This window comes from Thunnus albacares, chromosome 20, assembly GCF_914725855.1.
Source record: "Thunnus albacares chromosome 20, fThuAlb1.1, whole genome shotgun sequence".
NCBI lineage: Eukaryota > Metazoa > Chordata > Actinopteri > Scombriformes > Scombridae > Thunnus > Thunnus albacares.
In genome coordinates this window covers 5,306,241-5,329,842 of record NC_058125.1, presented here as the reverse complement: position 1 = coordinate 5,329,842, position 23,602 = coordinate 5,306,241, and the positions used below count along the sequence as shown (strand labels likewise).

At 39.8% G+C, this 23,602-nt stretch overlaps 2 protein-coding genes and 1 long non-coding RNA gene across 4 annotated transcripts; 1 reads left to right on the top strand and 2 right to left on the bottom strand.

Moving 5' to 3' along the window:
- Positions 1 to 463: 463 nt before the first annotated feature.
- Positions 464 to 16,273, bottom strand: LOC122971198 (SAP30 binding protein). Its single transcript, XM_044337744.1, has 10 exons — positions 16,094 to 16,273; positions 15,409 to 15,515; positions 13,772 to 13,816; positions 10,501 to 10,540; positions 5,450 to 5,538; positions 3,272 to 3,363; positions 3,006 to 3,118; positions 2,870 to 2,928; positions 2,064 to 2,154; positions 464 to 1,252 (listed from the first exon to the last, which is right to left on the bottom strand). Exons 1-10 carry the CDS (start codon positions 16,185 to 16,187, stop codon positions 1,071 to 1,073), a joined length of 912 nt encoding a protein of 303 aa, XP_044193679.1. The 5' UTR covers positions 16,188 to 16,273; the 3' UTR covers positions 464 to 1,070.
- Positions 15,521 to 18,791, top strand: LOC122971199. Its single transcript, XR_006399425.1, has 2 exons — positions 15,521 to 15,606; positions 17,379 to 18,791. It is a non-coding gene; the product is annotated as an uncharacterized LOC122971199 (long non-coding RNA).
- Positions 18,792 to 19,455: 664 nt separating this feature from the next.
- Positions 19,456 to 23,225, bottom strand: smim5 (small integral membrane protein 5). Of its 2 annotated transcripts, XM_044337742.1 has the most exons (4): positions 23,134 to 23,224; positions 20,995 to 21,190; positions 20,102 to 20,229; positions 19,456 to 20,005 (listed from the first exon to the last, which is right to left on the bottom strand). In XM_044337742.1, the coding sequence occupies exons 1-3, from the start codon at positions 23,167 to 23,169 to the stop codon at positions 20,123 to 20,125; spliced, it is 339 nt and encodes a 112-aa protein (XP_044193677.1). In that variant the 5' UTR covers positions 23,170 to 23,224; the 3' UTR covers positions 19,456 to 20,005; positions 20,102 to 20,122. The 2 variants fall into 2 exon arrangements, with proteins under 2 accessions (XP_044193677.1, XP_044193678.1); XM_044337743.1 differs by having other exon boundaries at positions 19,541 to 20,229; positions 23,134 to 23,225.
- Positions 23,226 to 23,602: the final 377 nt, after the last annotated feature.

Genomic DNA, 23,602 nt, shown 5'->3' with positions numbered 1-23,602 from the left:
CAACGGGGGAGTTTGGCCAACTCACAATGTGAACTTTAACCCTGAGCGATGCTTCACAAGTACACTGACCTCCTGAAGCCCGCACACATAGACTAAGAGACTAAGGTGAGCAAGTCAAAACTGCACCTGGAACACACATGCCTTCCCTGAGAGAAAAGACAGAGTCTCTATCAGTGGGTGAGTGTTTGTGGGTGTCAGCGAAAGAGCCAAAGAGATTCTTCAGTCCAGATTCAGGCCAATGCCTGCAGTCAATAGAGCTTGTTCCCAATAACAGAGGAGTGTCCTTTCATTTCCACTGTAACACACAAAGAAGTAAAGCTTTCTTAAAAATCAGACATATGTGAAGCAATAGAACTTGCCTCATCTTTGGCTGAATAGCAAACAGGTTGTCAATGTGTTTCTGATTCCATGAAGAGAAAAGCTTGTTTGTGAAAATAACAAAATAATAAGACAAGAATCCAACTGAAAAGGCAACATATGATCCATTTATTCACCTTTGTCAGTAATACATATATGTACAAGTGTAAAAAATCTTACCTCAGAGAGAATAATACGCCATGAAAAAAAAAAAAAGCTGAAAAAAATGGACATGTTGAGCTATTACACATAACTGTTACAGGAGGCATGAAAATAGTGCACCATAACTGTGGATAGAAAAATAAACTATTTCTCAGAAACTGTACGTACGTGTATTCCTTTTTCATTCATGCTCTTATGCCTAACAACTGTTGCCAACATATTAAAAACAAATGATGGTAATGATAATCCTCAGCTTCAGTAGAAGCAGGCTGTGGGTGAGAGTCGAGCGATGTTGATTCCAGCTTTGTCATACTTCCTGGATTTTCACCTTACTGTGAATTCAGCTTGATGAAAAACTACTGTTTACAATCCCAGAAACAGAAGGCAGTTAAGTCTTTCAATTAGTCCGTGTGTATCAGAGGGCGTTTGTAGATTGCTCTCTTACTCTCTACCTTTCACATGTATAATGAGCACAGGACAACACTTCCAGCTTCATGTCATCGCTCACTCTTATCGGCAACATACTGCGTGTTCCCGCTCGTTCTTTGTGTTCACTGTTTTGCTTTCTTTAGGATGGTGCCCACTGCGGAGATGACGGTGGTCTTGGTGCCGCTGGCGGTGGTTGTCACGGAGACGACGGCTGGCAGGGTGGCTGTGGTAGTGATGAGGGTGGGTTGGGCCAGGGTGACGGGGATCGCCGAGTCCCACTTGCTTTTCCTCTTCTGGGCGTCCGCTGATGAGAGGAAACAAAGAGGAGGAGTAAATGATTTGAGCTGAGGATTTAAACCATCAGCTGCATGGCGCTGTGCTGAGGAAGGGTCTGACGTTGTTTGAGTTATCTAAAGCGCTTTCCAGAGATGGAACTGGTAACATTGCTGGGTTCAGTTGTCTGTTTTTGCAGCTGAACGACCACATTCGATGGCGGGGTGAAAAGCTGGCTGTTATAGAGGGGCGACACTTGATAATCTTTTAAATATGGGGATACTGATAGTGTTTGCACTCGCTCGTACGCACAGAAAGTGACAGATAATAATGATCGATATCAAATTGGGGGTCATGAACACAAAATGTTCTGCCAGAGTTAGAACAGTTGGGATTATTTCACATGGCAGGTATCTATATTTCTGGTTTCGTCCTTGCTTTTTTCACTGGTTTGAAGTGGAAAAAAGGTGATGTCACATATTTCTGTGCACCAATCACAGTTTAGCAACATTTGATTCAAAACGCGATGACAGTTGATGGATTATTCATCATTGTCAATCAAATGTGATCAAAACACTCCCACACAGTCCTGACGAAGCAGGTTAGCTGAGTTTATGAGTGTTATAGTTTTGATAAATAATAACTAAGGATGTTTTTTCCAAATAAAATATATTGATTTTATTAAATTTACTGTTGCTTAAATACTGAGATATGAAACCATGTTTTCAGGGGCTTTAATTAATGACCTTCATGAGTTCGGAGGACTCTCGCCCTATTTCTCACTAGTCAGCCTTCACATGAATATGGCAGCACTTAACCTGTGAGGGGTTGTGGATGTTTACCTGTAGCTGTGGTAGTGGTGGTGTTGCTGGTGGTGGAGGCTGCTGTGCTGGAGGGGTTGGTGCCCTTCTTCGTACCCGTGACAAACTCAATCTGTGAAACACACACAGTGTTAGAACAAAGGGTAACTAACAAGCACAGTCTCCTGCTGCTGCTCGCTGAGAAGCTTCACTGAACGGTTCGGGGCTATAGGTGTCTCGCTCAGGGGCTCATTAAGAATTTATCAACTGAGGGGGAAAGAAAATTAGTCATTCTCTTTTTCTGGCTTCATTCTCACGGCAAAATCTTAATTCTCTCCACTGAAGCCTGCATACACCGACTACATTTCACAAGAAGAATAGAGCTGCTTCTACATGTTCATTCAAGTCCAGTTTCTAATATGCAGCTACTGGAATGATGCTGCGGCTACTGATGACAGCAGCATGTATCAGTGTTTTCTAACCATGTGTGCGTGTTTCTAGGAGATACTTATCACCGTTCAGTCCCAGCACTGACACGCTATTTAACTGTGATTATTTCAGGGTTAAAAGCAAAAACAGCTGACAAAGGAAGACACCGAAGATATTTACATTTCCATGGAAACCCGGTGCAGAGCACAAGTGGGCACGGCTCAGCAGTAAAGCGGCGCTGGGCTGGGCCTGAGCTGCACTTACGGGAGCAGAACTTGGCAATGTTATTTCTGCGTGTGTTTGATGAAGGACATAAAGAAGAATTCACTGCGACTAGTGGAGACATGCCCCTGACGCAGCATTTACAGCAGAATAATCTGCTCTTTTTTTCTTTTTTGTTTTGTTCATGTTAGTCTCACCTTGGTCCGCTCCTTCTTGGCTTTTTCCAGTTTGTCCATCTCCACTTTCTGGGCTTTGGCTGAAATAGTAACAAGCATACATTAGTGTCTGAGCTGTGATCACACAGAGATGTGAAGAAGAAATAAACTGGCTCACCTAGAGCTTCGTAGTAAGAGTCTTCTGACCAGCCGTGAGGATCAAACATATCCTTCGGGTAGTTAGTTCCCAGTTCGTCTATACCGCAGAACTGAATCAGCTTCTCGTAAATACTAAAAGAAAACCAAAACACAACCCAATAAGAAACTTGGAAACATTTTTTATGGGCAGAGAAAATGAATGAGATGTTACGTGTTAACACCAAAAAGTATATCTTGGTCTTGTGTGTGTTTGTTGGTTGGGGTGTGTTCTCCTGAGCAGCATACCTTGGGTTTCTAAATTCTTTCTTTTTCTGGATGTGGCTGTTTGTGTCAAAATCTCCATGGAGCTTCCTCTCGTACAGCTTGTGGATCTTCTCCTGTTGCCAAACAAACAAATCAATGGAGGAACGTGAACGGACAGCAAATCATCTCTCACACTTCTTGCTTCCTCAGTAATACTGCTTTTGGCAGAGCAGGGGTCAGTGTGAATGGAGCTATTGTATATAAAAGTTTCTGATACCTCGGAGAAATATTTGACAACCAGGTTCAACTGAGCCACAGGGAGCTGGCAGCTGTAGCCAGGACATCCACAGTGATAAATGAGGCCTTACGTGGAAGAAGATGGAAGACGATACTACAGACTAGCAGAGTTCATCAGAGACAACATATGAGTGTGACAAAAACAAGTTTTTAATCCACCACCTCTACAGTCTCATAAAATACTGTAAAATGTCCCTCACAAATTCACAAAGCCAGAGGTGGCATCTTCAGGTAGCTTGTTTTGTGCTACCAACAGTCCAATTAAAATCTCCCTTCACTCAAAAATGTGTTTTGCTTCTTGTTAACTTCACTTTGATGTTTATGCTTCATTGTGCAGAATGATGTGTGTGCTGATCATAGATTCTGGGGGTTGTTTTTTTTTTAATGAGGAGGATTTCTTAATACTTGACTGAACTTTTTTTGTTGAAAAACCATATCAGACACAAATTATTATTAAATAATAGTATATTTGTTTAACAAATTAATGTTACTTTTAATACTTTAAAACATGACCGAAGGGGATCTTTAAAAAACACCAACATGGCAAACTGGCACACAGTAATAACCTGTAGATGGGCAGAAGCTCCTATAAGAAGTTAAAGTGAAAAACACAATCATATGATAGCAGCATTTATGTCCTTAAGAAATCACTGCATAATCAAACAAATATGAAAGAATAACATCAGAATATTAAGAAATCCTGGAAACACAGTGATATATTTCCAAGATAATTTTAAAATGATGGGAAATCCTTAAACGTAGGTATGTTTAAGCATTTGAACAATGACAGATGTTGTCATTTTTCTCTTGCAGGTACATCTGAGGCTCAGCTGAAGGCCTGAACTCAAGTTTTCTGGCAGTGATTGAGGCGTTCTAATATCAAGGTCTGGGCATGATTGCAAAACACATATGAAAACAGTTCATGACATGGGAACATTCCAGTGATGGTGAATTGACAGAATTCCAGCCGAAGTGAATTGACAGAAGAGAAAGCCAATTTACTGTTAAATAAATAATATTTATGACATCCAATTAAAAATCCTGTTCTCAGTGGGCATGTTTTCCTGCTCCTCTGTGACCTGAGGGCAGGGATATCCAGGCTGTACTGGTGAGGGTGAATGATTAGTTGTTTATCTGATAGGTGTGGGAGCGTCAGCCCAGCAGGGATACTGCTGAGGTGTTCACTTACTAAGTCAGCCTTGTGTCCTGACCTGCCTCAGCTCCTCGCAGAACAAACCTTACTGCAGTTAAGACTCGCTTACTCACACAGCGGCAGGCCAGACAGAGAGCAGTGCTGGTGAAACTAAATTGATAGAAGATGACACCGTGTGCTGGTTTAATTACAGGGGCGAGTCTCGGGATTTATGTAGCCACCAGAATTTATTTCTAAACCCCTGAGGGAACGAGTGAAGCGGCTCAGTTATTTACTTGGCGTGGAGAACAGGTTATTTTGACTGCATCAATAACAAGATGTCTAGTCTTCCCACTGCCACACTCTCTGGGTGATTTAGCTATGAGTCCTAACCTTTAACACTCTAACCTTTCATCTTGAACTCCAAAGCTGAACATCTGCAAAAGGGGCAAGTGCAGACTGAGTGTCTGCCAATGAAATTAACATCTTCCCTAAGGAACCAATGCCAAGTCTTTATTGTTCAGGAAGATACATTTGCCAGCATAAAAAAGGTACCAGGACTATTCTATGAAGCTGGAAAATAATCTCAGAAAACCCTCGACCCCGACTATATCGACACACTCTCTCTTCTGGTCTGAGTAGCACACATAACTGTGGCCTCTTGCTCACAAACTGCTTGCAAGAGACGACAGCAGCTGTTCAGACACAAATACTGTGTTTAAATAAACAGATAAGATCTGCAGTGAAAGTTATGCGGTTTAATAATCATATAGCGGTGGACGTGTGTGTACCTGTAGTTGGCTGGAGCATCGTCCAGGGGGTTCGGGGGGGATCCTGATCTCATCAGGTGACATGTTCCTCACCTTCTCTGAGAATAGAGCTGGAGAGAGAAAACAGAATCAGACACATAAGCCCTTACATGTTTTCACTTCAACTTTCCCCCCTCTGCTCTGTCTTCACACGCTAAAGTAGGATTACCTAAGAAGTTGTTGTTATACCAAACACAGGAAGAACCAAAATTGTTTTAGTGTCTGAATTAACAGATGACAAATATAAAGGATTGTGGGATATGCGCAGGAGAGCAAACTATTGATGAAAGAAGGGTTCACTGTGGGTTAAACAAACATTCCTGAGCATCTTGCTGTTCGTTGCAGTCCTAGGTGTATGCAGTGGGTTTTACAGGGCAGTATGGTATGAGGAGTGCACGTCTCTGGCAGGGAGTGGCTGTTGTTGGGGCTTGTAAGGAGAAGGGAGGCTCCTCTCCCCTCCCTCTATCACTCCCTTTGGGCCTGTCCCGTGTTTTGCTCTCCTTGCTCTCTCTGACTGCAGGCCAGGCATTCTTCAATGTCACTCTGTATCCCAATCAGACAGACGGACTTAACCGTCACTCAGCGCTGTCAGTCATGCTGTGGAAAAAGTGCCGCGAGCTGTGTGCAGTGTGCGCATGTGTGAACGCGTACAGATGTCTTGTCCCTGCTGATATTCTGCACAGATTGCAGGCAAGTACGAACTTGATTGGACACAAGAGGATCATTTTCTGAATTGCCGTCTTTTAGCTTATCCTTGCACTTTATCTTACAAAACATAAGAGGAACAATACACCGTCTTATACTCTTACAGTGTTGACTATCAGCAATCTGTGACATGATGCAACCAGGGGATGTCTGTGTTATGTTTTCATTGCTTTAATTACACTGCTTTAACAACATCTTTACTTAGCCATCTACTTTGTGTCAAAATGTCTTTCAGTAAACCCCTAATTACACCTGGGTATCAAAACTCAATACTATAGCTTGGCCATTACTGTATTTTTGAGCCAAATACAGTATTTAAGTAGTACATAGTAATACTATGATATATCAGTCAATGTTTTAAACTTCACCTAAACACAAAAAAGTTTTTGGTAATGATACCTTAAAATTTCTTATTGAGTAATTGTGACAATTTACTGTTGGTGACAATGCTAACATGCTGATGTTTACCATGTCTACCAAGATCATCTTAGCTTAGCATGTTAGCATGTTAAAAACAAAGTACAGTTGAGGCTGATGGGGATGTCAGTTTGGCTGGCATTTGTTCACAAACAAAATATCTGCTGAATGCAACTCTGACCTGATGATGGCGCTAGCTGAAAGTTTCAGAGGATCACCAAAGTTATTAGAATTCATCCTGAGGGGAGCGTGAATGTTTGTACCAAATTTCAGGCCAATAGCTGTTGAAATATTTCAGTCTTGGACCAGCCAACCGTAAACTGCCATACCTAGAGCCACGCTGCTAGCATGACTAAAACTAAACTTGTCAGTATATCTGGTGGACAAACAACGTAATGGTCACACTGTTCATAAGCTACCTCTCTCACACCGTATCTTTGGTATTTCTGTACTGAAATTTCTTGCTATCCATCAGCCAACATAAACACCAATACAATATATCTGCAAAAAGCTAACACTGTCCAATTCATTGGACCAGCTGATTGGTTGGTCGAGTTCTACTCAATACTTTTATGGTACCAATAAAATTGAAAACTATTATGTGCTGACAACTCGCATTAAATGTCTGATCTTCTGTAAAAAAATTGTTGAAAAATCATAAGTAATGTATAGAAAAAAGAATGAAATGAAATCATTAATGGTGCTGGCGTCAAGAGCGGGTATCAGTACCTGTATTATCTGTGGTTTATCTTGTCAGGTTGCAGTGTGTCTGTTTATTTGTCTTGATATAAATGTTACAGGTCCACAATTAAACAATCCCCGTCTGTGAGACTGCCAGAGATGAACTTTGTGTTTGTGTGCAGACAGGATGTTGTCCTGTACTGATTTCCAGCAGTCCCTCCCTTCAGTATCTCTGCTGTCTTCCGCTGGTCTGCTGATCATGCGGGAATACAGATTCACACGTGTGGATATGGACTTGCCCCCCCCCCCCTGGATCTCACTTATGTCTGGAAAGTTCAGAGGAGGAGCCGCACCTCCCCCCCAATTGTGCTCCATAGCTGATGCGGTTATGGTTTATCTCCTCCAGCGTGGGCAAAGGAGGGGCAGCAGGGCGCTGTCTTTATTGGCTAGACACATAAGTAACACTAAGCATGTATGTGTGCAGGTTCACACACATTTTTGGCCAGAAAAATGTGAACACGTATAAAATTACAAGGCCTTAAATGGACTGTGCATGTGACTAGTTTGAACACATCATATTTTAAAATACCCTTGCCTCTGACAATAAAACATGACAAGGCAAGTCCAGTGAGTCACCAGCATTGGGTGGTAGCTTGGCATTTCATTAAACTCTCTTGCAGAGACACACACACACACACACACACACACACTGTCACAGACAATTACACATTGTAGCTGCATCAGGGGTTTAGCATTGTGGAAGCCTGCTAATCCGCTCTAGACAACGGGAGATTTACTTGATAATTTCGTAGCCTTGTTGGACAACCTCTAAAAACACCAAAATAAACTCTGCAGCCTCCGCAGTAACAGTGGAAGTGTGAATAAATCACAGCCTGTGTAATAAATAATAAAAGGGATATTTTCATATAAAAGTGGCACAGTCAGGAAGAACACGGAGAGTAATAAGCGGACAGAGAAAAGATTATATTCTGCCTCCGAATTAGCATCTGTCCTCTTGAAAAACAGACAGAAAGTCACAATCTGTGCCCTGAGGGTCTTTTTGGAGAGACAATGTCCGTCCCTTTAGTGAACAGACAAAGAGCTGTCTTGAGCCTGCTGAGGGGAGGCCTTTTGCCAGACGCGCTGTGACATTTACTGACAGACAAAACAGAGGAGCCGAGCTCTGCTGCAGGAATGTAAAATGTCCAGACCCCAGCTATATGAGTCACCCTCAGACACTACAGTACAGTGATGGTGATCGTTTAAAAATGACTGTAGTGCATTTCTCTTTCCTTTGTGACTTTTCTTTTTTTTTTTTTTTTTAATGGCTGCGACAAACCAGAAAAAAAAGGGGGAAGTGGTGCTGATAGAGGGAGCAAATCTGTGGACAGAAGCCACCGAGTTCACTCAGCTGCAGCTGTCTCTCCCATGGAGCGTGTTGGAAGAAAACCAAAGAGAGACGTCTTGGTTTACTACACCATGGCAGCAGACTGAAAAAATGCATGAGAAATTCATTTTCAAATCAATCATCCACTACTTGGATTAAATGAGACATTCTTTACAAAACAATTTCTCAATGAGGACCATTAACGCATCGTATTAGTTTCATTATTAAAATCAGCACTTTCCTCTGTTCCTCTGCAGTTAAATGATGGATGAGGATGAGCGCTGCTTTCCATAATCGCCTCTATCATCTGCATCCAGCTACAGGCTCGTATAAACAACCAGCAGAGAGGAAGCTGTTATTGCCAAAGGTTTATGGTCTAACAGACTTGTGTATAAAACGCCACTCCCTGTAACACTCATATCCTGCCTGATCTGATACTGACTTACACATACACACCTGTACAGGTCGGTCATTACTCACTGAACCACTTCCAGATCCCTGTGTTAGACCTTCATCACCCAACTGTGTCTAATTAATGATTCATACATTTACTGCACCAACACCCAAATGCCATAAGGAAAAAAGGAAAAGTTGGATACTTAGTCTGGATTCTAGACTATATTTGTTGTATTTTACACAGGCATACACATCCAGAATGCATTTTTTCTAAGGTTAAGGTGGGTGTTATTGTCAACAAATCCCATGAAATGACCAAAAACAAATGTATTGGTATGTCTCTCTTCCATATCTATGGCTCTCAGCTCCAATCTCATTGGTTCCAACTGAAGATGTGAAGTCCTGTCCACTCAAAAATGTATTTTGCTTATTGTTACATCACTTGGATGTTTGAGCATCACTGTACAGAAATATGTCCGCACAGACTTTGACACTAGAAGGTTGTTTTCATATTTATCTGCTGAAGGAGGAACGTTTCTCTGCGCTCACCGTAAATCTGAGTTGAAGATGTGTACCTACGAGCATGATTTATGACATCACAACTCATCTTAAATCTCAGTTTAAAGATCCCCTCCAGACACGTTTAAAGACATAAAACTCTGCTTGAGTCAACATCTGTTGGGGCGGACGTTTGAAAATGAAAAAGAAAATTTAAAAATTTAAATCTGGGGGTGTGGGGTTAGAAAGAAGTGAGGTTACCAGCCCTCTGTAGCCCGCTCCTCATCTCTGCTGGAGGCTAGCAGCTCCATGCTACATTATAATCTCGAGTCGCGAGTTGCATTGTGGGTAATGTAGGTGCCAGGTTATTGCAAGGAAGAATAATACATGGGATAGAAAAAGATGATATCTCTGCTTCATCAACTTTGATCCTTTTTAAAAATGCTAAATCAGTGAAGTACTACAGTAAACATGTCAGGAGGGATCTTTAAAAACTACTCACAAATATTTAGCTCAGTTTCTTTATAACGCTACGCAATATCCAGTAAAAACAGGAGGAGATTTGTGCGTTTATTGGGGGACTATTTTCAGTGGCGGGTTGATCCACGTTTGGTGCTCTAGTTACGGCTGGACAGTGTATGTGAGATTGACTCGAAATATAATGTGTGAATTCATAGTAACGAAGGCGCGTGTCAGCCGGTGTGATGGTGTGACTCTCTGATAAAAAAAGAGGAATAAATGTTATCAGGCTTCTGATAACCAGTCCTGTCAAAGTCGATCCAGTGTTTGTTCTGTTCTTTTAATGGGATTTGTTGATGATAAGAAAAATACAGAATACCTCCAGCACTATCATGTAAGAGTAAGATAATAGAAAAATGGATGTCTGTGTGTACATGTCTATGTCTCTGTGTGTGTGTGTGTGTGTGTGTGTGTGTGTGTGTACACTCACCAACTAGCTCATTGGGGTCTTTTTTTTCTGCTTCTGGGATCTATTAAAAAGAAGAGGGAAGAGAGGGGAAGAAGAGAGAAACAGAGAGACACATGGGATATTTAGCTCTCCTTTTGGTAGGAGAATCATCGAGCCTTAGTTGGTGGAAGGAAATATAAACTGAAGCTTGTGTATGGTTAATTACAGTGGATCACACTTGGCTTGGTGAGGTGAATTGTCAAAACAACAAGCACACAGCTCTGATGAAAGATGTGACGCTGGAAGCAAAAGTTCATTCTGTGTGTAACCTGAAAACCTACAAATCACAGATGCTAATGCTAACAGACTGCACGGAGCAGAAGCTGACAGGGGGGAGAACAGTTCCTAAGAAACAGAGACCAGAATAGTAAATCCAGGCGGTTTCCAGTGAATGCCTTGCTTTGGCAGGAGGAGGTGTCTTGTACAGCCTCTAAAATATGCTGCCTGTTGTGCCAGCAGAGTGGGCATAACACAGGTTCAGCACAAAGGAACAGTGCTGTTATTCACGGGCATCCTGTCGTCACCTAGCAACTGCACGGGCACATCAAAGAATTGTCCTGAAGCTGGACGAATCACGAGGAGGTGGAGGAGGTGGAGGAGGAGGAGGGTGGAGAGAGAGGCATGGAAGCACAGCAGCTCACTGGCAGAGATCCAAACCAAATAAATACAGCAATAAATAAATAAGTAAATGGCACCTGTTGTTTGAGGCTGAGCCAGTAAAAAAAAATTCTCTTCATTTCACACTTAATGCTTCATTATCACACATCTGATGTTTCCTGTTTAGCTGCCTTTCACGGGCAGGTCAGACGTCACAGTGAGCTGTAAAACTGCAGCCCTGCAGCTGCAATGACTCAGTGTCTTCAAGGTTTTTCTGAATAGACTATTTAAATTGAAGCTCTTTTTTTACGGAAACCCAACCATGTCCAAACCAAACGTGTTTTGGTTTAATTATTAGCAGCGGTGTTACGGATCTCTTTGTTTCACTGTGAACTTCTGATTTTTTAGAAATGGAGAGATAACATTTAACTGACTTTCTGAATGCAAAAACGCTTTTAAAATCTTATTTTCAATCATATCTGATGCTTTTTTTTTGTAGAAATCATGTGACTAACAAGAAGCTTTTAGTAACATTTTGTCTAAAAATGAGAAAAAAAAATATCTGCTTACAGGATCTGAGACCACCGCATCATAATAACACTTCTAATCAAGGTAATTATCCATTATTCTCTTTCTGTTGTATAAATAACAGCCAACACCACCTGGAACCATACAAAGCACTTACAGAAAGTTACAAAAAACTCTTCCTACTTGTTTAGTTTTGGATGAAAGTGGACAAAATATATATTTTTAAAACCTTTTAGTGTAATGCAATCCAATAAATCCCCACCACAAACTATGACTCTTCCTATTATTTGGGTATTTTAAGGAATATTTTCAGAGCCAAACTGGAATAAAGATCTCCTTTGCCATAAGGGGTGATTTTTTTTTTCTTTTTTCTTTGTGTAGTCATTATTTGACAACCTTAACAACAGACTACCTTTGTTATGTAATTCAAGTGGCACTCTACAGATCAAGTTGAGTTTACCCACTATGAGAAATACCACTCAGCCTGTGAAAACAGTTATATAATGCCTTGTGTGGCTCTGGAGGTGCTCTCCAAAATGTGAAAAAATAGCCCTGATGATGAGTTATCTGGCAAAATTCAATACTGAATCACTGCAGTGCCCCTTTGAACATGTTTTAACACTAACTCACTGTTGTTTTTCTAGTTATACACCTACAAGACCTGTCAAGTCTTAGCCGGAGCGTTCTATATGCAGAGGAGACAGACGGGGTCTTGAGCATCTACTTAGAACACATGTTGACATTATCTTAAAATTAGACAAGAAATACGTGGATGTTCAGTTTATCACAAATGGGATACCTCCTTTGCTTCGATTTCAGCCAGGGAAAAATAACAAACATCAGCAGGGAGGATGTTTGGCAACCTGGGGACAGGAACTCAACACCTCCCTATTCACCATGATACAAAAGATAACACCATTATCTACAGTTCCAACAGTCAATTCCACATCCACTGATGCAAGATGATATCATGTCCTCTTTTTTCCTGCCATCAGTCCAAAACCAAAATATTCAATTCACTAAAATGACATGAAATACATGGAAAGCAGAAAATTCTCACATTTAACAACCTGGAACTATCAAATGTTTGATACTTTTGCTTGAAAAATGACTCAATCTTAAGGGCTAGAGCAATAATATAAAGCTGTCAACGGTATTCACTTGCTCTGGTCCAATGAGGTCCAAGTATTGTGTTGTAACCGGCTTATCTACAGTTAGTCAGAACTATATCAAAGAACCAACAAGCAGCTGCCATTCACGGTTAAAAGATAAGATAAGTGTATGTAATGACCATGAAGTCAGTCATCTATTGCTACAGGTTAGAATATATCTGTCAACCCCTTAAGACTGGAGAACATCCTACTAAACAAATACACAAAAGGTAACAACATTGTTCCCTTGACTTTTCTGGAAACATGGCCTCTCTTCCAAGGGAATGTTCCACATGTTGATACGTGCATTCTTCAGAAATCACATTATGACACGCTGTTACAATAAACATATCACAAGATCCTTATTTTGGCAGCCGTTATCTGTGCTTTATGACATGGTACACTGAGCAGACAAAACTCACAAAAACAGCTTATCGGCTTACGATTGATCAAAGACGGGTTATAAAACATAAAGTCTCAGACGGAGCAAACATCGTCTGACTTGTATTGTTTCTGCTTGTTAGGTTTGTGACTCATTCTCACCTCGGTGACCTGTACCAAAGAGCGCAGCAGGAAGTTGGCATGCTGTCCAGCTCACACAGCTTTAAAACACACAAACACACACGGGGTGGGGTTACTATGGCACAACTTTGTAGGTCCAAGCAGCGCTGATGGTAAAACTCTTCTTCTCTTACGAAGAGATTTAAGATGCACATGAACAACTCAAAGCATACTTTAAGTACAAGTCACTGACCAGGTGTAACCTACACATAAAGTGCCTATAAAGTGTAGTTTGAACATTCATCAGACATACATAAACCCACAGCACCATCTAGGGGAACATGCTTCTTCACAGCGTGTGCTTTAAAAGTGCCAGCCCTTTCACTTTTGGTTAGTCACAAAACAAATGACAAAATAATCAAGCTTGATCCTTTTCCAAATCCAATCCATCCCACACCAGGTGGGTGTTCAAATACCTCAACATCATCTGCGTCCCTCCCCTCGTCAGATTCGTCCATTTCCTATAAAAACAAAAATGCAGAGGGTTAACACTGGAAGGATCAGAAGGAGAGGAGACCAGGAGGGAGGAACCAAGCAGCAGTACAGAGCAGATGACAAGCAGCACCCAGCAAGTGACTGCAAAACTATTCAACCCATCTGATGTTGTACACCTCTACTTGTACTACAAAGTCTTTTAAAATGATTTGTTTGGGGTCTAAGATTGACACATTGTTTGCCAATTTTGATTTAAAACACTCTCCGCTCCAAACAGACACCAACGTCATGATCCATGTGATATTAAATATGGTGTGTAGTGATAGCATCAGTATGGGAGAAGATAACAATAATCTCATCTCTCCCTTCACTGATTAGTCTAATAACATTGTTTTCACAGCTGATTCGTGTAACATGATACACTGAGTGACCAGAAAAATAAGTAATGTACACTTTAATGTAAAACAATTTAAAAAGTCCTGCAACAGATCTTTCCTTTGTCTAAACACATTGTGTCAGAGAGACGTTCAACTGTGGTCATTTTTGAGGCTGGATACATAACATGTGCAACCTACAAGTGGCATATGATCTGAAATATACATTGTCTCAAAATAATCCTCACATTTGAGATGCTGGAATCAAACGATGTTTGCAATTTGTGATAGAAAAAAAATGACTTAAGCCATTAGTTGATAATCCAAAGAGTTAGACTGATCGACTGATTGCTACAGCTCTAGTTGAGCAACAGTTTTTTTACATTTGAATAATGGATTATACTTGTAAAATCTGATATTGTCATTTCATCTTAATGTAGGTCTGAACATTGAAGAATCGTGATTCTTTTTAACAGGTCTGTCTGATCACACAAGCGTTTTTTACACACGTTTATTAACCGCTCTCTGCTTCACAGACGGGGTTGGAAGGTGCAGACTAAAGCATGTTCAGAGGCAACCTGAAAATATGATGCAACTACATTTTCTATGGAGGTAAAAGTCATTTTTATTTAGCTACATGCTGTGAGGGCAGAATATTCTATTCTTACTTAAAATGTTTTGTACATTTGTGGCTTTATTTACAAGTGACAGTGAAAATGTTTTCATTGGATGGATGAATACTGGATTAATAACTGTAATAATGAGTAATTGTTGCAATACTGAACGAAAACTTATGATTATAATTTCATACATAGTAGTACAGTCTGGCTTAGATGTAATAGCAAAGACTATCTTGACCAAAAAATCCAAACAGTTTCATTTTCAAAAGACTTTGTAGTAGAAATGGTGTTTGATGTGGAAGTGAGGTGACAAGATACCAGTCACCCCAAACCACTATGATCATATGCTGATATGGATTGGTTATGAATAACTCATTGCAATAACACCTCTGATCTCTAAAAAACACAGCTACAACTACAACCAAAAAACCTCCTCATTCTCCCCTGACTTCAGTGAAGACCCAACATGTCTATTCTTTTAACACCAAACCCAGTGCACTGCTTTCTCTGTCATGCTAAACACACACCCAAACATCAGCTGAATGGTCAGTAGAAACAAAACCTGGTAAAAAAAGTATTTCGCTTTAAGCGAGAAACGTGTGTTTTCAAAACTCAAATACTGACCGAGTTGCTCTCTCTGCTGTCTTCATCTCCAGACACTTTGTCTTCCACATCCTCAGTGCGGTTCAGGTCATCGTCACCATAGCTGTACACCAGACCTGCACGGACCCCTGGTGAAGGACATGGAGACATCACACAGAAAAAGACATCAGATCAGATTACTCCAAGATGCAAACAGCAACACTGGCAGCTGGCAGGGAAGTAAGAGGGAGTCAAAGTCTTGGTTCAGCATACTGTAGTTTTAATGCATTCAAGTCCTACCAACAATCTGGCAATATAGTTTAACTACACATACACTGCCAGAGTACTCATGACTTAAAAATAAAGCTAGTCATTACATTAATGTGCGAGGCAACAAGTGAGTCCAGTAACTTTACAGCAAAACAAAAGATTTCTGATGTTAAAAACGTTTTTATATCAATTATAATCCAGTGAACCACACCAACGAGAGTCTGTCTGCAAGAACCAACAGACCCCTGCTGAAATAACTCTACATGCCTGAACTTTATACCTTCCTGGGTTTTACAAACAAGTAAACACATCTTGAACATTATTTTGTGGTTAGCTAGCTACAAGCTAGCATTAGCCACCACATGAATTTCCGGTATTTTATTGGCACAGCAATGAGCAGCGTTTTTTAGTCGCTGTACGCAGACTTAACGTAATAGTTACAGTTGTTATTAAATACCTGTGTCTTCTGGTTCGGGGTCAGAGTCTGGCTCTGTGTCGTCTCCATAGTCTGCCAAAGAGGAGAGCAAAGCACTCTTTTTACCGCTCGCCATCGCTGTATGCGTCGCATAAACGCTTTGTCGCACAGTATAAACGTCATGAAACTGTACTGCGCAAGCACCAATTTCGCACCGGGACATGTAGTCCTTATGTAGCACCTGGACCATGACCGGGACATGTAGTCCTTTTTTTTAAAAGTTTCTTTTTCTTAAACTTTATTAACAACACATTATTATTACAATACAAATGACTGTAAAGGGAGTATTAGAGAGAAATAATATATAAAATAATCACAAAAACACAAGTAGACATAAAATTCTACAATGTAAATAGCCTACATAATGCAAAATTAAAAGAAAAATAAATATAACTTTAAAGAGTGAACATGCAATATTGCAAACCAACTTAAATCTTCTAGCAATGTTGTCCACAATCTTTCTCAAGAGATGAGATGTCTTTAAAGCTTTTCTGTTTTTAGATACTTTACAGACAGAATCATAGAATATCTGACGTTTGACACAAAACAAGTTTTTGTTTGGAAGAAACTGAAGAAATCTGGTTTTGGGAATCTGATGTTTGCCCAAAAGACAGAGCATTTTTATCAAGTTATGTGACATGTAGTCCTTATGCAGCAGCGGGACATGCAGTCCTTCCGTTTATTAAATGGCACTGACAGCTTACAGTCTGAAACAGGCCTTCTGATACAAGGGGGAGGTGTTGAGCTTAAACCATCATCATTTTTTTATGTTAGCATTATTAATAAATTGCCATCAATTAAGTTTCCATTCTTTCCATTTTTGACGATATACTCTGTAGAAGGGCCGACGCTGTGCTGTAACCATACAGCCAAAAAACAATATTACAATTATGCCAATATGAAATGGGAAATGCTTTGTATCCCACCACCAAAAATTTAATTTCAACATCCCTGAAGCTCCTCTTCATCACTGTACTATCAAATGAACATATAAAAATGCTTTAACAACTGTCATGTCTTATGTGAATTAGCTTTTTTTCTGTGCCTTTGCATGTTCAACTGTGGTAGTTGTATTTTTGAAAATGCATCTCTTTTAATGCATTAAAAGACAATCATATATACCAACCTAACCTCCACTGCTGCTGTTTGGAGAAATACAGTAAAAGTTACTACACAGAAAGATTTTTTTTTGTTGGCAAGAGCTTTATTGAAGAAAACCTAAAAAAAATTACCATAATATTTATCTTTTTTTCTTTTTTTTTTCCAGATTGTCTAGTTAAAAGCCCTGAGCAGCTACAGCTCCACCCCTAAACCCACTGGATCATACTTGCAGATAAATTTACAGTTCTTCACATTATAGTCTTTAATACCTTGATTAATATTTGAAGACACATAACTTTAACAACAGTGATGCATCGTCAAAAATAAAACACTCAATCAATAAATCAGCAGGGTTCTGATTTGGTGGTTTGCAGGTCAAAAGAAATCTAGCTTCTGGGTTAGAATGAGGCTAAATTTGGTTGAAAAGTGAAATTTCCTAGAATTATGCGTAACTGCTGTTTCTTTTGAGCTGCAAATCAAAATCAAATCACTGCTTTCAGAGGAATCCACTGTCAGAACAACATCTGAGACTTGTATGCTGTTTCTTTAAATAGCTTTATTATGTTGGCTATTTCAAAAGAGTATCCCAGAAAATCACTGACAAAGAGTATTTAAAAATCATATCAAGTACTACTTGTTAAGCAGTGTTAATTCAAAAAAGAAAAAAAAAGACTCATAAATTTTACTTGAAAACTTGAAAATACATTTGACAAAAGGTTATTACACAATGAGCCCAAGAAAGTGATAATGAAACTGAAAATGTTTCATATTATTTAGTGAGATCTGCAACAAATTTTTACATTTTTACCAGCAATATGTTGACAGACAGCTTTGCGGTTTCAGAGCAGCCAGGTGTGTTGTAGTGTTCATGAATAAGTGACTACAAAGCAAAATTGTTTAAATTGGAATTGATGAAAGATTCCATCAAGATGTGACGTGGTCAATGTGGATCAATGACGTGGTTTCACTCTCCAAATACAGAAACGAAAATCAGCAAATAAACACTAAACATTTCCATTTAATTCAAATCTAGAATGGAGAAATTGCAATCTTACAAAAGTTGTGATATATAGCAGTGAAAACTCCTGAGTCCAATTTCCACCACATCTCAAAAATAACCCAAAGGTCAACAAATTCTCCATCCAGTCAGTTCCCCTCACACAAGTCTAAATCACACCATCCTTTGACTTCTTCTGCTTCTTCTTCTGGATCTGTTCCTCTGGGCCGCAGCAGCATCCGTACAGCAGAGAGAAGACGACCAGAGACAAAGTTCCCAGCACAAACACTCCGATGACCACAAGGCCGCCCAGTGCCCACGGCTCGTGATGCAGACGATACAGTAACCACTCTACCCAGTCCTCAGGTGACCCTGTGGGTTTCTGCTGCTCTGGTGCACTGCACAGAGAGTAATAAACCATATAAAAGCTCAAATGGAAAAACGAATCTGGATACTGGTGGAAGTGGATGAGATAATGTTACGTATATGGAGACCATTAGTTGCCACTAGTAATGCTTTTTAGAGTCACATTATCTGCTGATGATAAAACGTCTGAAACAGCAATAAAACATTTAAAAGCTGCCATGTTGTTTTTTTTTTTTTATCAGCATACTCTTTAGAAACCTGCTGATGTTGAAAACTATTGTCACCCAACACATTCCTGTTCAAAAACTCACCTCTCCATGGCCATGTCCCGCTAAATGATCCCCTCACGGCTCACTGACTTCCAACAGAGTGTGAATATAGTGTGCGAGAACAGATGGCTGACCCGCTTCATCCACTCAGAGCCCTGAAACTATTTGAAAATAGCCCAAACATTACAGTTTACTATCAGTTTATGTGCGGAAGAGACACTCAGAGTAAATCCAGACTCCTGTGGCTCCAATCCTACTTTCCAGGTGACCGCAATTTGCTTTGTGTGGGCACGGCAAAGTAACAGCAGCAGCTCCTGGTTAATGTTTACTCAAAATATTGACCTGTGGAGGCAAAGTAGAAACTTGATAATAAAGTGTGCATACAATAGTGCAGTGTGTTACTGATGTAATTTATAACAAATCATATTCATTGGAATCATTGGAATACATGTATTACCTCGACATATAGTGATGATCATATAAAAAGAAAAAGCAAGTTTGTTTTTTTAAAATATATTCAACATTTATTACCTTTACACAAGTAAGAACAACCAAACGTACAACCATACAGCTTCAGTCGCATCCACAAATGCAACACTGCATTGCTTCAGTAATAAAAAGAACAGGAACAGTATTAATAACAATAAAACACACTATATTACAGTATAATAAGCATATCTCATATTTTTCATTGGCACAATTTTTAAAAAACAATTCTCAGTGGGCCAGCAGAGGGCGCTCTGTCTTTTTACACCAGCTAGTTTCAATTGAAAAGATGTACACTGTATATACATACATGAGTGGGAATGTCTGTGTTGTTTTTCACATTCCTGATGAATATCAGCAGGATATGAAACCATTAACTTTTGTAATTAATGGAGTCACTGCAACATTCAATTAGCTTTCTTACTGTATCTTTTCATCCATGGCTCCTCTGCAAGCATGAAGCTTTTTGTTCTTGGAAAGAGCACACAGTGTTTTCATTGTCCTGGTCCGTATTGAATCTTGATGAGTCGTGCCACTCTCATATGGATTCCAGTGACGTGGCTCTCTGGATGTTGATTCAGTCTTTATCCCGGTGCTGGAAATGTCATGGAAATGTGTCCCCATCCTTCCCTTTATGCATCTCATTTGATGATTGCCTCCAAAAAATCGATGACTCTGAAAAGGAGCATTTCCATTTACAGGCCTTTTTGCGTCACGTGGGTGTTTATGGGAAGGATGGAAGGAAGGATGAAGGAGGTTGTATTTACGTACTGGTAGAATCTGGTCTCTGTCTCAACCTAACATGGTCTCTAGAGGCTGTACTCTGGCGGCCTGGTATTTCGGCTTCCCGCAGCAGCAGCAGTGGACGCAGGACAGCGCGATCATGAAGAGAAAGGTGGCTGGAAGGAGAGAAAGGAGATGGGAGGGCAGACAGAAGACACAGGGTGGGGGTGTAAGTGTTTAGACTTCATCATGTTTAAAGCTGCATTCATCAGTATTTTTATATCAGCAATGTATCAAATGACACACTGTCAAGTACCAAACAACAGGCAGACAAAGTTAGCAACTAGCTGATGAATATAGAGGAACATCTGGCTGCTAGAGAACCAGATATTCCACTCGGGAGTTAGTGGAGCTTTAAACCACAGCACAATAGAGAGGGAACGCTGGACTTTCATTTACCCTGTGGGCAGAAACACAACTCCAAATGAATGATAATGTTGAATTGGGTTTGCTGAGTGTGTAAATAAGCAGCTGTGTGCCGACACGTTCACCGTAACGTGAGAAGATGTCATGCAGAAGAAGATTGTTCTGCTGCCCCCATGTGGCCAAAAAATAAACTAATGCAGGTTTGAATTTGACCACTTTTAATCCAACAAAATAATAAACACATAAAGGCTTTGTAAAACTACATATGGGGAAATATTTTTTAGGAAGTAAAACTGAACAAATAAAATATGAAAATAATATCCGAATACTTCTAATCTGAGATGTTGTTTTTGGTATATGGTCATTTTTTTCTGAGGGTGGTGGAGGGACTTGTCACCTCAGTATTTATAATAACCCTGCTTCTGTTAACAGCTCACTTTCAGGATTCCTGTCTATATATCCTATAAACATCAATGAATTCCTGTTTGTCTTAAAGTTAAGAGAGAAAAACTCACCAACAAACAGAATGAGCACAAAGAAGGCTCCCAGCTCCAGTGGACTGGCTTGTGGGAGATCCTGCAGTTTGATCCACACCTTCTCAAGAATATCCAGAACCTCCTCTCTCATATCCATGCTGACGCTCAGACGCAGGTCACACAAAGGAGAAATATGTTTTGGGGTTTTTCTTTTCGGGAAGGGAAAGCGCTTCACCTGAAAAAGACAAAGGCAAGATGATACAGAGATTGAATGAGAGTGCCTCGTGGAAAGATGCTCTGAATGTAAAAAAAAAAAGTTATTTTCATCTTCAGCTCCACCCTTGACTACTGAATCTACTGTGCAATTTTATATTCCTACCCTGCAATTACCCCCCCAAGCCTGGTGAGCATATATACCCTTTATCCTTAAATACTCTGAGCTTTTTAAGCACTCACTCATTACATATCAGCACTTCTAATTAGCCCGCTGATTGTCTTCCTGTGTGTAGGTGTGTTTAGATGCACCGTGTGTCTACATTGTGTGTGGTTCCTTGCTCTACCATGGTTACATTTGTATCCACACACAGGAGGCCGCGTCCTGAGTGTTCAGTTTAATTATAAACAAGGCAGACTATTTAAGGCCTGGCATTTCAAGACTGAGGCCTGTCATCATCACTGGCACAGCTGTGTGTGGGTGAGCTTCCACAGCTTGATACTAGATGTGTCCTTGTGCTGTGACATGGAGACAGAACAGGACATTGAAGACAGCCGGTCATCAAAGATCAACTCTGAATGGATGTGCGTCTTAATGATAAACTTAGGAACTGATCTGATTAATGAGTCTAGTGTTTCATATGTTGTGACTGTGAATACACTCTAACAAAAGAAGGGTATGTTCTTAAGATCTTGCCTTTTAATTATTAATTAACAAAATGGAACAAGGTGTTCTTTAGTACGTGTCATACCAATGCTGGTATTTTTTTGGTATCATGTAGGTTAAGAGCATGTTTTAACCTACATGATACTAATAAAGTCACCGGTGAGTGTATATGACATCATTACATTATTAATACTGAAGCATCAGTGTTAGATGGAGCTAATTTCAACTACTTTAAATACAGTTAGTTACTTCAAGTGGTTCCCAAACTAGGGGTCGGGCCCCTCCAAAGGGTCACCAGATAAATCTGAGGGGTCGTGAGATGATTAATGGGAGAGGAAAGAAGAAAAAACAAAGTTCTGATACACTAATCTGTTTTCAGTTTTTGGACTTTTTCTCTAATCTTTGATTTTTTTTGTGAAATATTGGATCATTTGAACATTTATTGAAATGAAAGCATGTGAGAAGTTTAGAGGGAAAAATCACTATTTGGTGGAGCTGTTAACAACTCATAGACATGTGAAATGTGACCCCGACTACACACTGCTTTTTGTAAGACGTCAAAATCCAAAAAGTATTTTAAAAGCTTATTATATTATCCATTGTGTTAAATCTTCATCTGAAAAGTAACTAAAGCTGTCAAATAAATGTAGTGGAGTACAAAGTTTAGAATATTTCCCTCTGAAATGTCGTGGAGTGGAAGTACAAAGTAGCATCAAATGAAAATACTCAAGTAAACTACGAGTAAGTTACCTCAAAATTGTACTTACGTACAGTACTTTAGTAAATGTACTTAGTTACTTTCCAGCACTGATAATACACGAATTTAGATGTAGCATAAACATAAGTCATGTGAACTCTACTAAGTAAGTTAACAGTCAAAGGCTGAGATGGCAGCACTGCTACTATGCAGCGCTAATGGTTTAGCAGGAGTTCAGGGGTTTTTCAAGGGCTCCATCATGATTTTATTTAGCGACTGTACGTTATCGTTTAGTTATGTGGAACAAACAAACCAAATCACCAAGACGTCGGCTCATCAAAATAGACATTTTTCAATTGTAAACAGCTCAGGGAAAACGTATAAGTAACGTTAAATCTGTTTGGCTAGCGTTTTATATGTTTTAGCTCTCTCACTCACCTGACACAACACGGATAGCCTTCTACACGCTTATACCACGGACACTTGTCAACAAAGTGCAATATGTAACTGAGTGTTTAAAAAATACCAGCTGTTCACTTACTTAACTAAATAGTAATCTCGTTTTTTTTTTTAGCTAAATATCAGAATACAGTTACTGTACCTCAGAATTCCTGCCGCTTGTGTTGCTAGGCAACATTTGATAAAACTTTTTTTGAATAGTTTTTTTTAGGACGGATTAAGTTTTACAAGGACAGTTCATTAAACCATAGACTACTACACTTATACTGTACTATAGCCTCCCTTTCTCAGTGTGTGTGCAGAGGACACTAACAGATCAATAGATGGATGTACAGAATAAATGTAAACACGTATATTAGCATACAGGCAGTAAATACAGACTGTAAGTGAGGCAAAACATAATTTAGCTGTTCGATGTTATCTGTCAGTTCAGGAAGCATGTGTGTGACACAAATAAGTTGACTGATGAGTTTGTTTGTTTTTTCTTTTGTGGTTGACAGACTGTCGCAATATTTTGGTTGAGACCTGAAACATAAGTTTGCAGCTCTCACAGGAGGAATCAAATGTCCTCACATGTAGTGCGGAAACAGGTCCACTGGATATACATTTTT

Bases quoted from the DNA above. Each gene is read 5' to 3' on its own strand.
- LOC122971198 (XM_044337744.1), bottom strand. From the start codon at position 16,187: ATGGCGAGCGGTAAAAAGAGTGCTTTGCTCTCCTCTTTGGCAGACTAT. The intron at 13,817-15,408 runs GTCAGTATTTGA...TTGTTTTTATAG, and splicing joins ACAGCAGAGAGAGCAACTCG to GAAATGGACGAATCTGACGA. The intron at 2,155-2,869 runs GTGAGACTAACA...TGTGTTTCACAG, and splicing joins CCAAGAAGGAGCGGACCAAG to ATTGAGTTTGTCACGGGTAC.
- smim5 (XM_044337743.1), bottom strand. From the start codon at position 23,169: ATGTTGCCTAGCAACACAAGCGGCAGGAATTCTGAG. The intron at 21,191-23,133 runs GTACAGTAACTG...TGTCTTTTTCAG, and splicing joins CAAGCGGCAGGAATTCTGAG to GTGAAGCGCTTTCCCTTCCC. The intron at 20,230-20,994 runs GTGAGTTTTTCT...CTCTCCTTCCAG, and splicing joins TGTGCTCATTCTGTTTGTTG to CCACCTTTCTCTTCATGATC.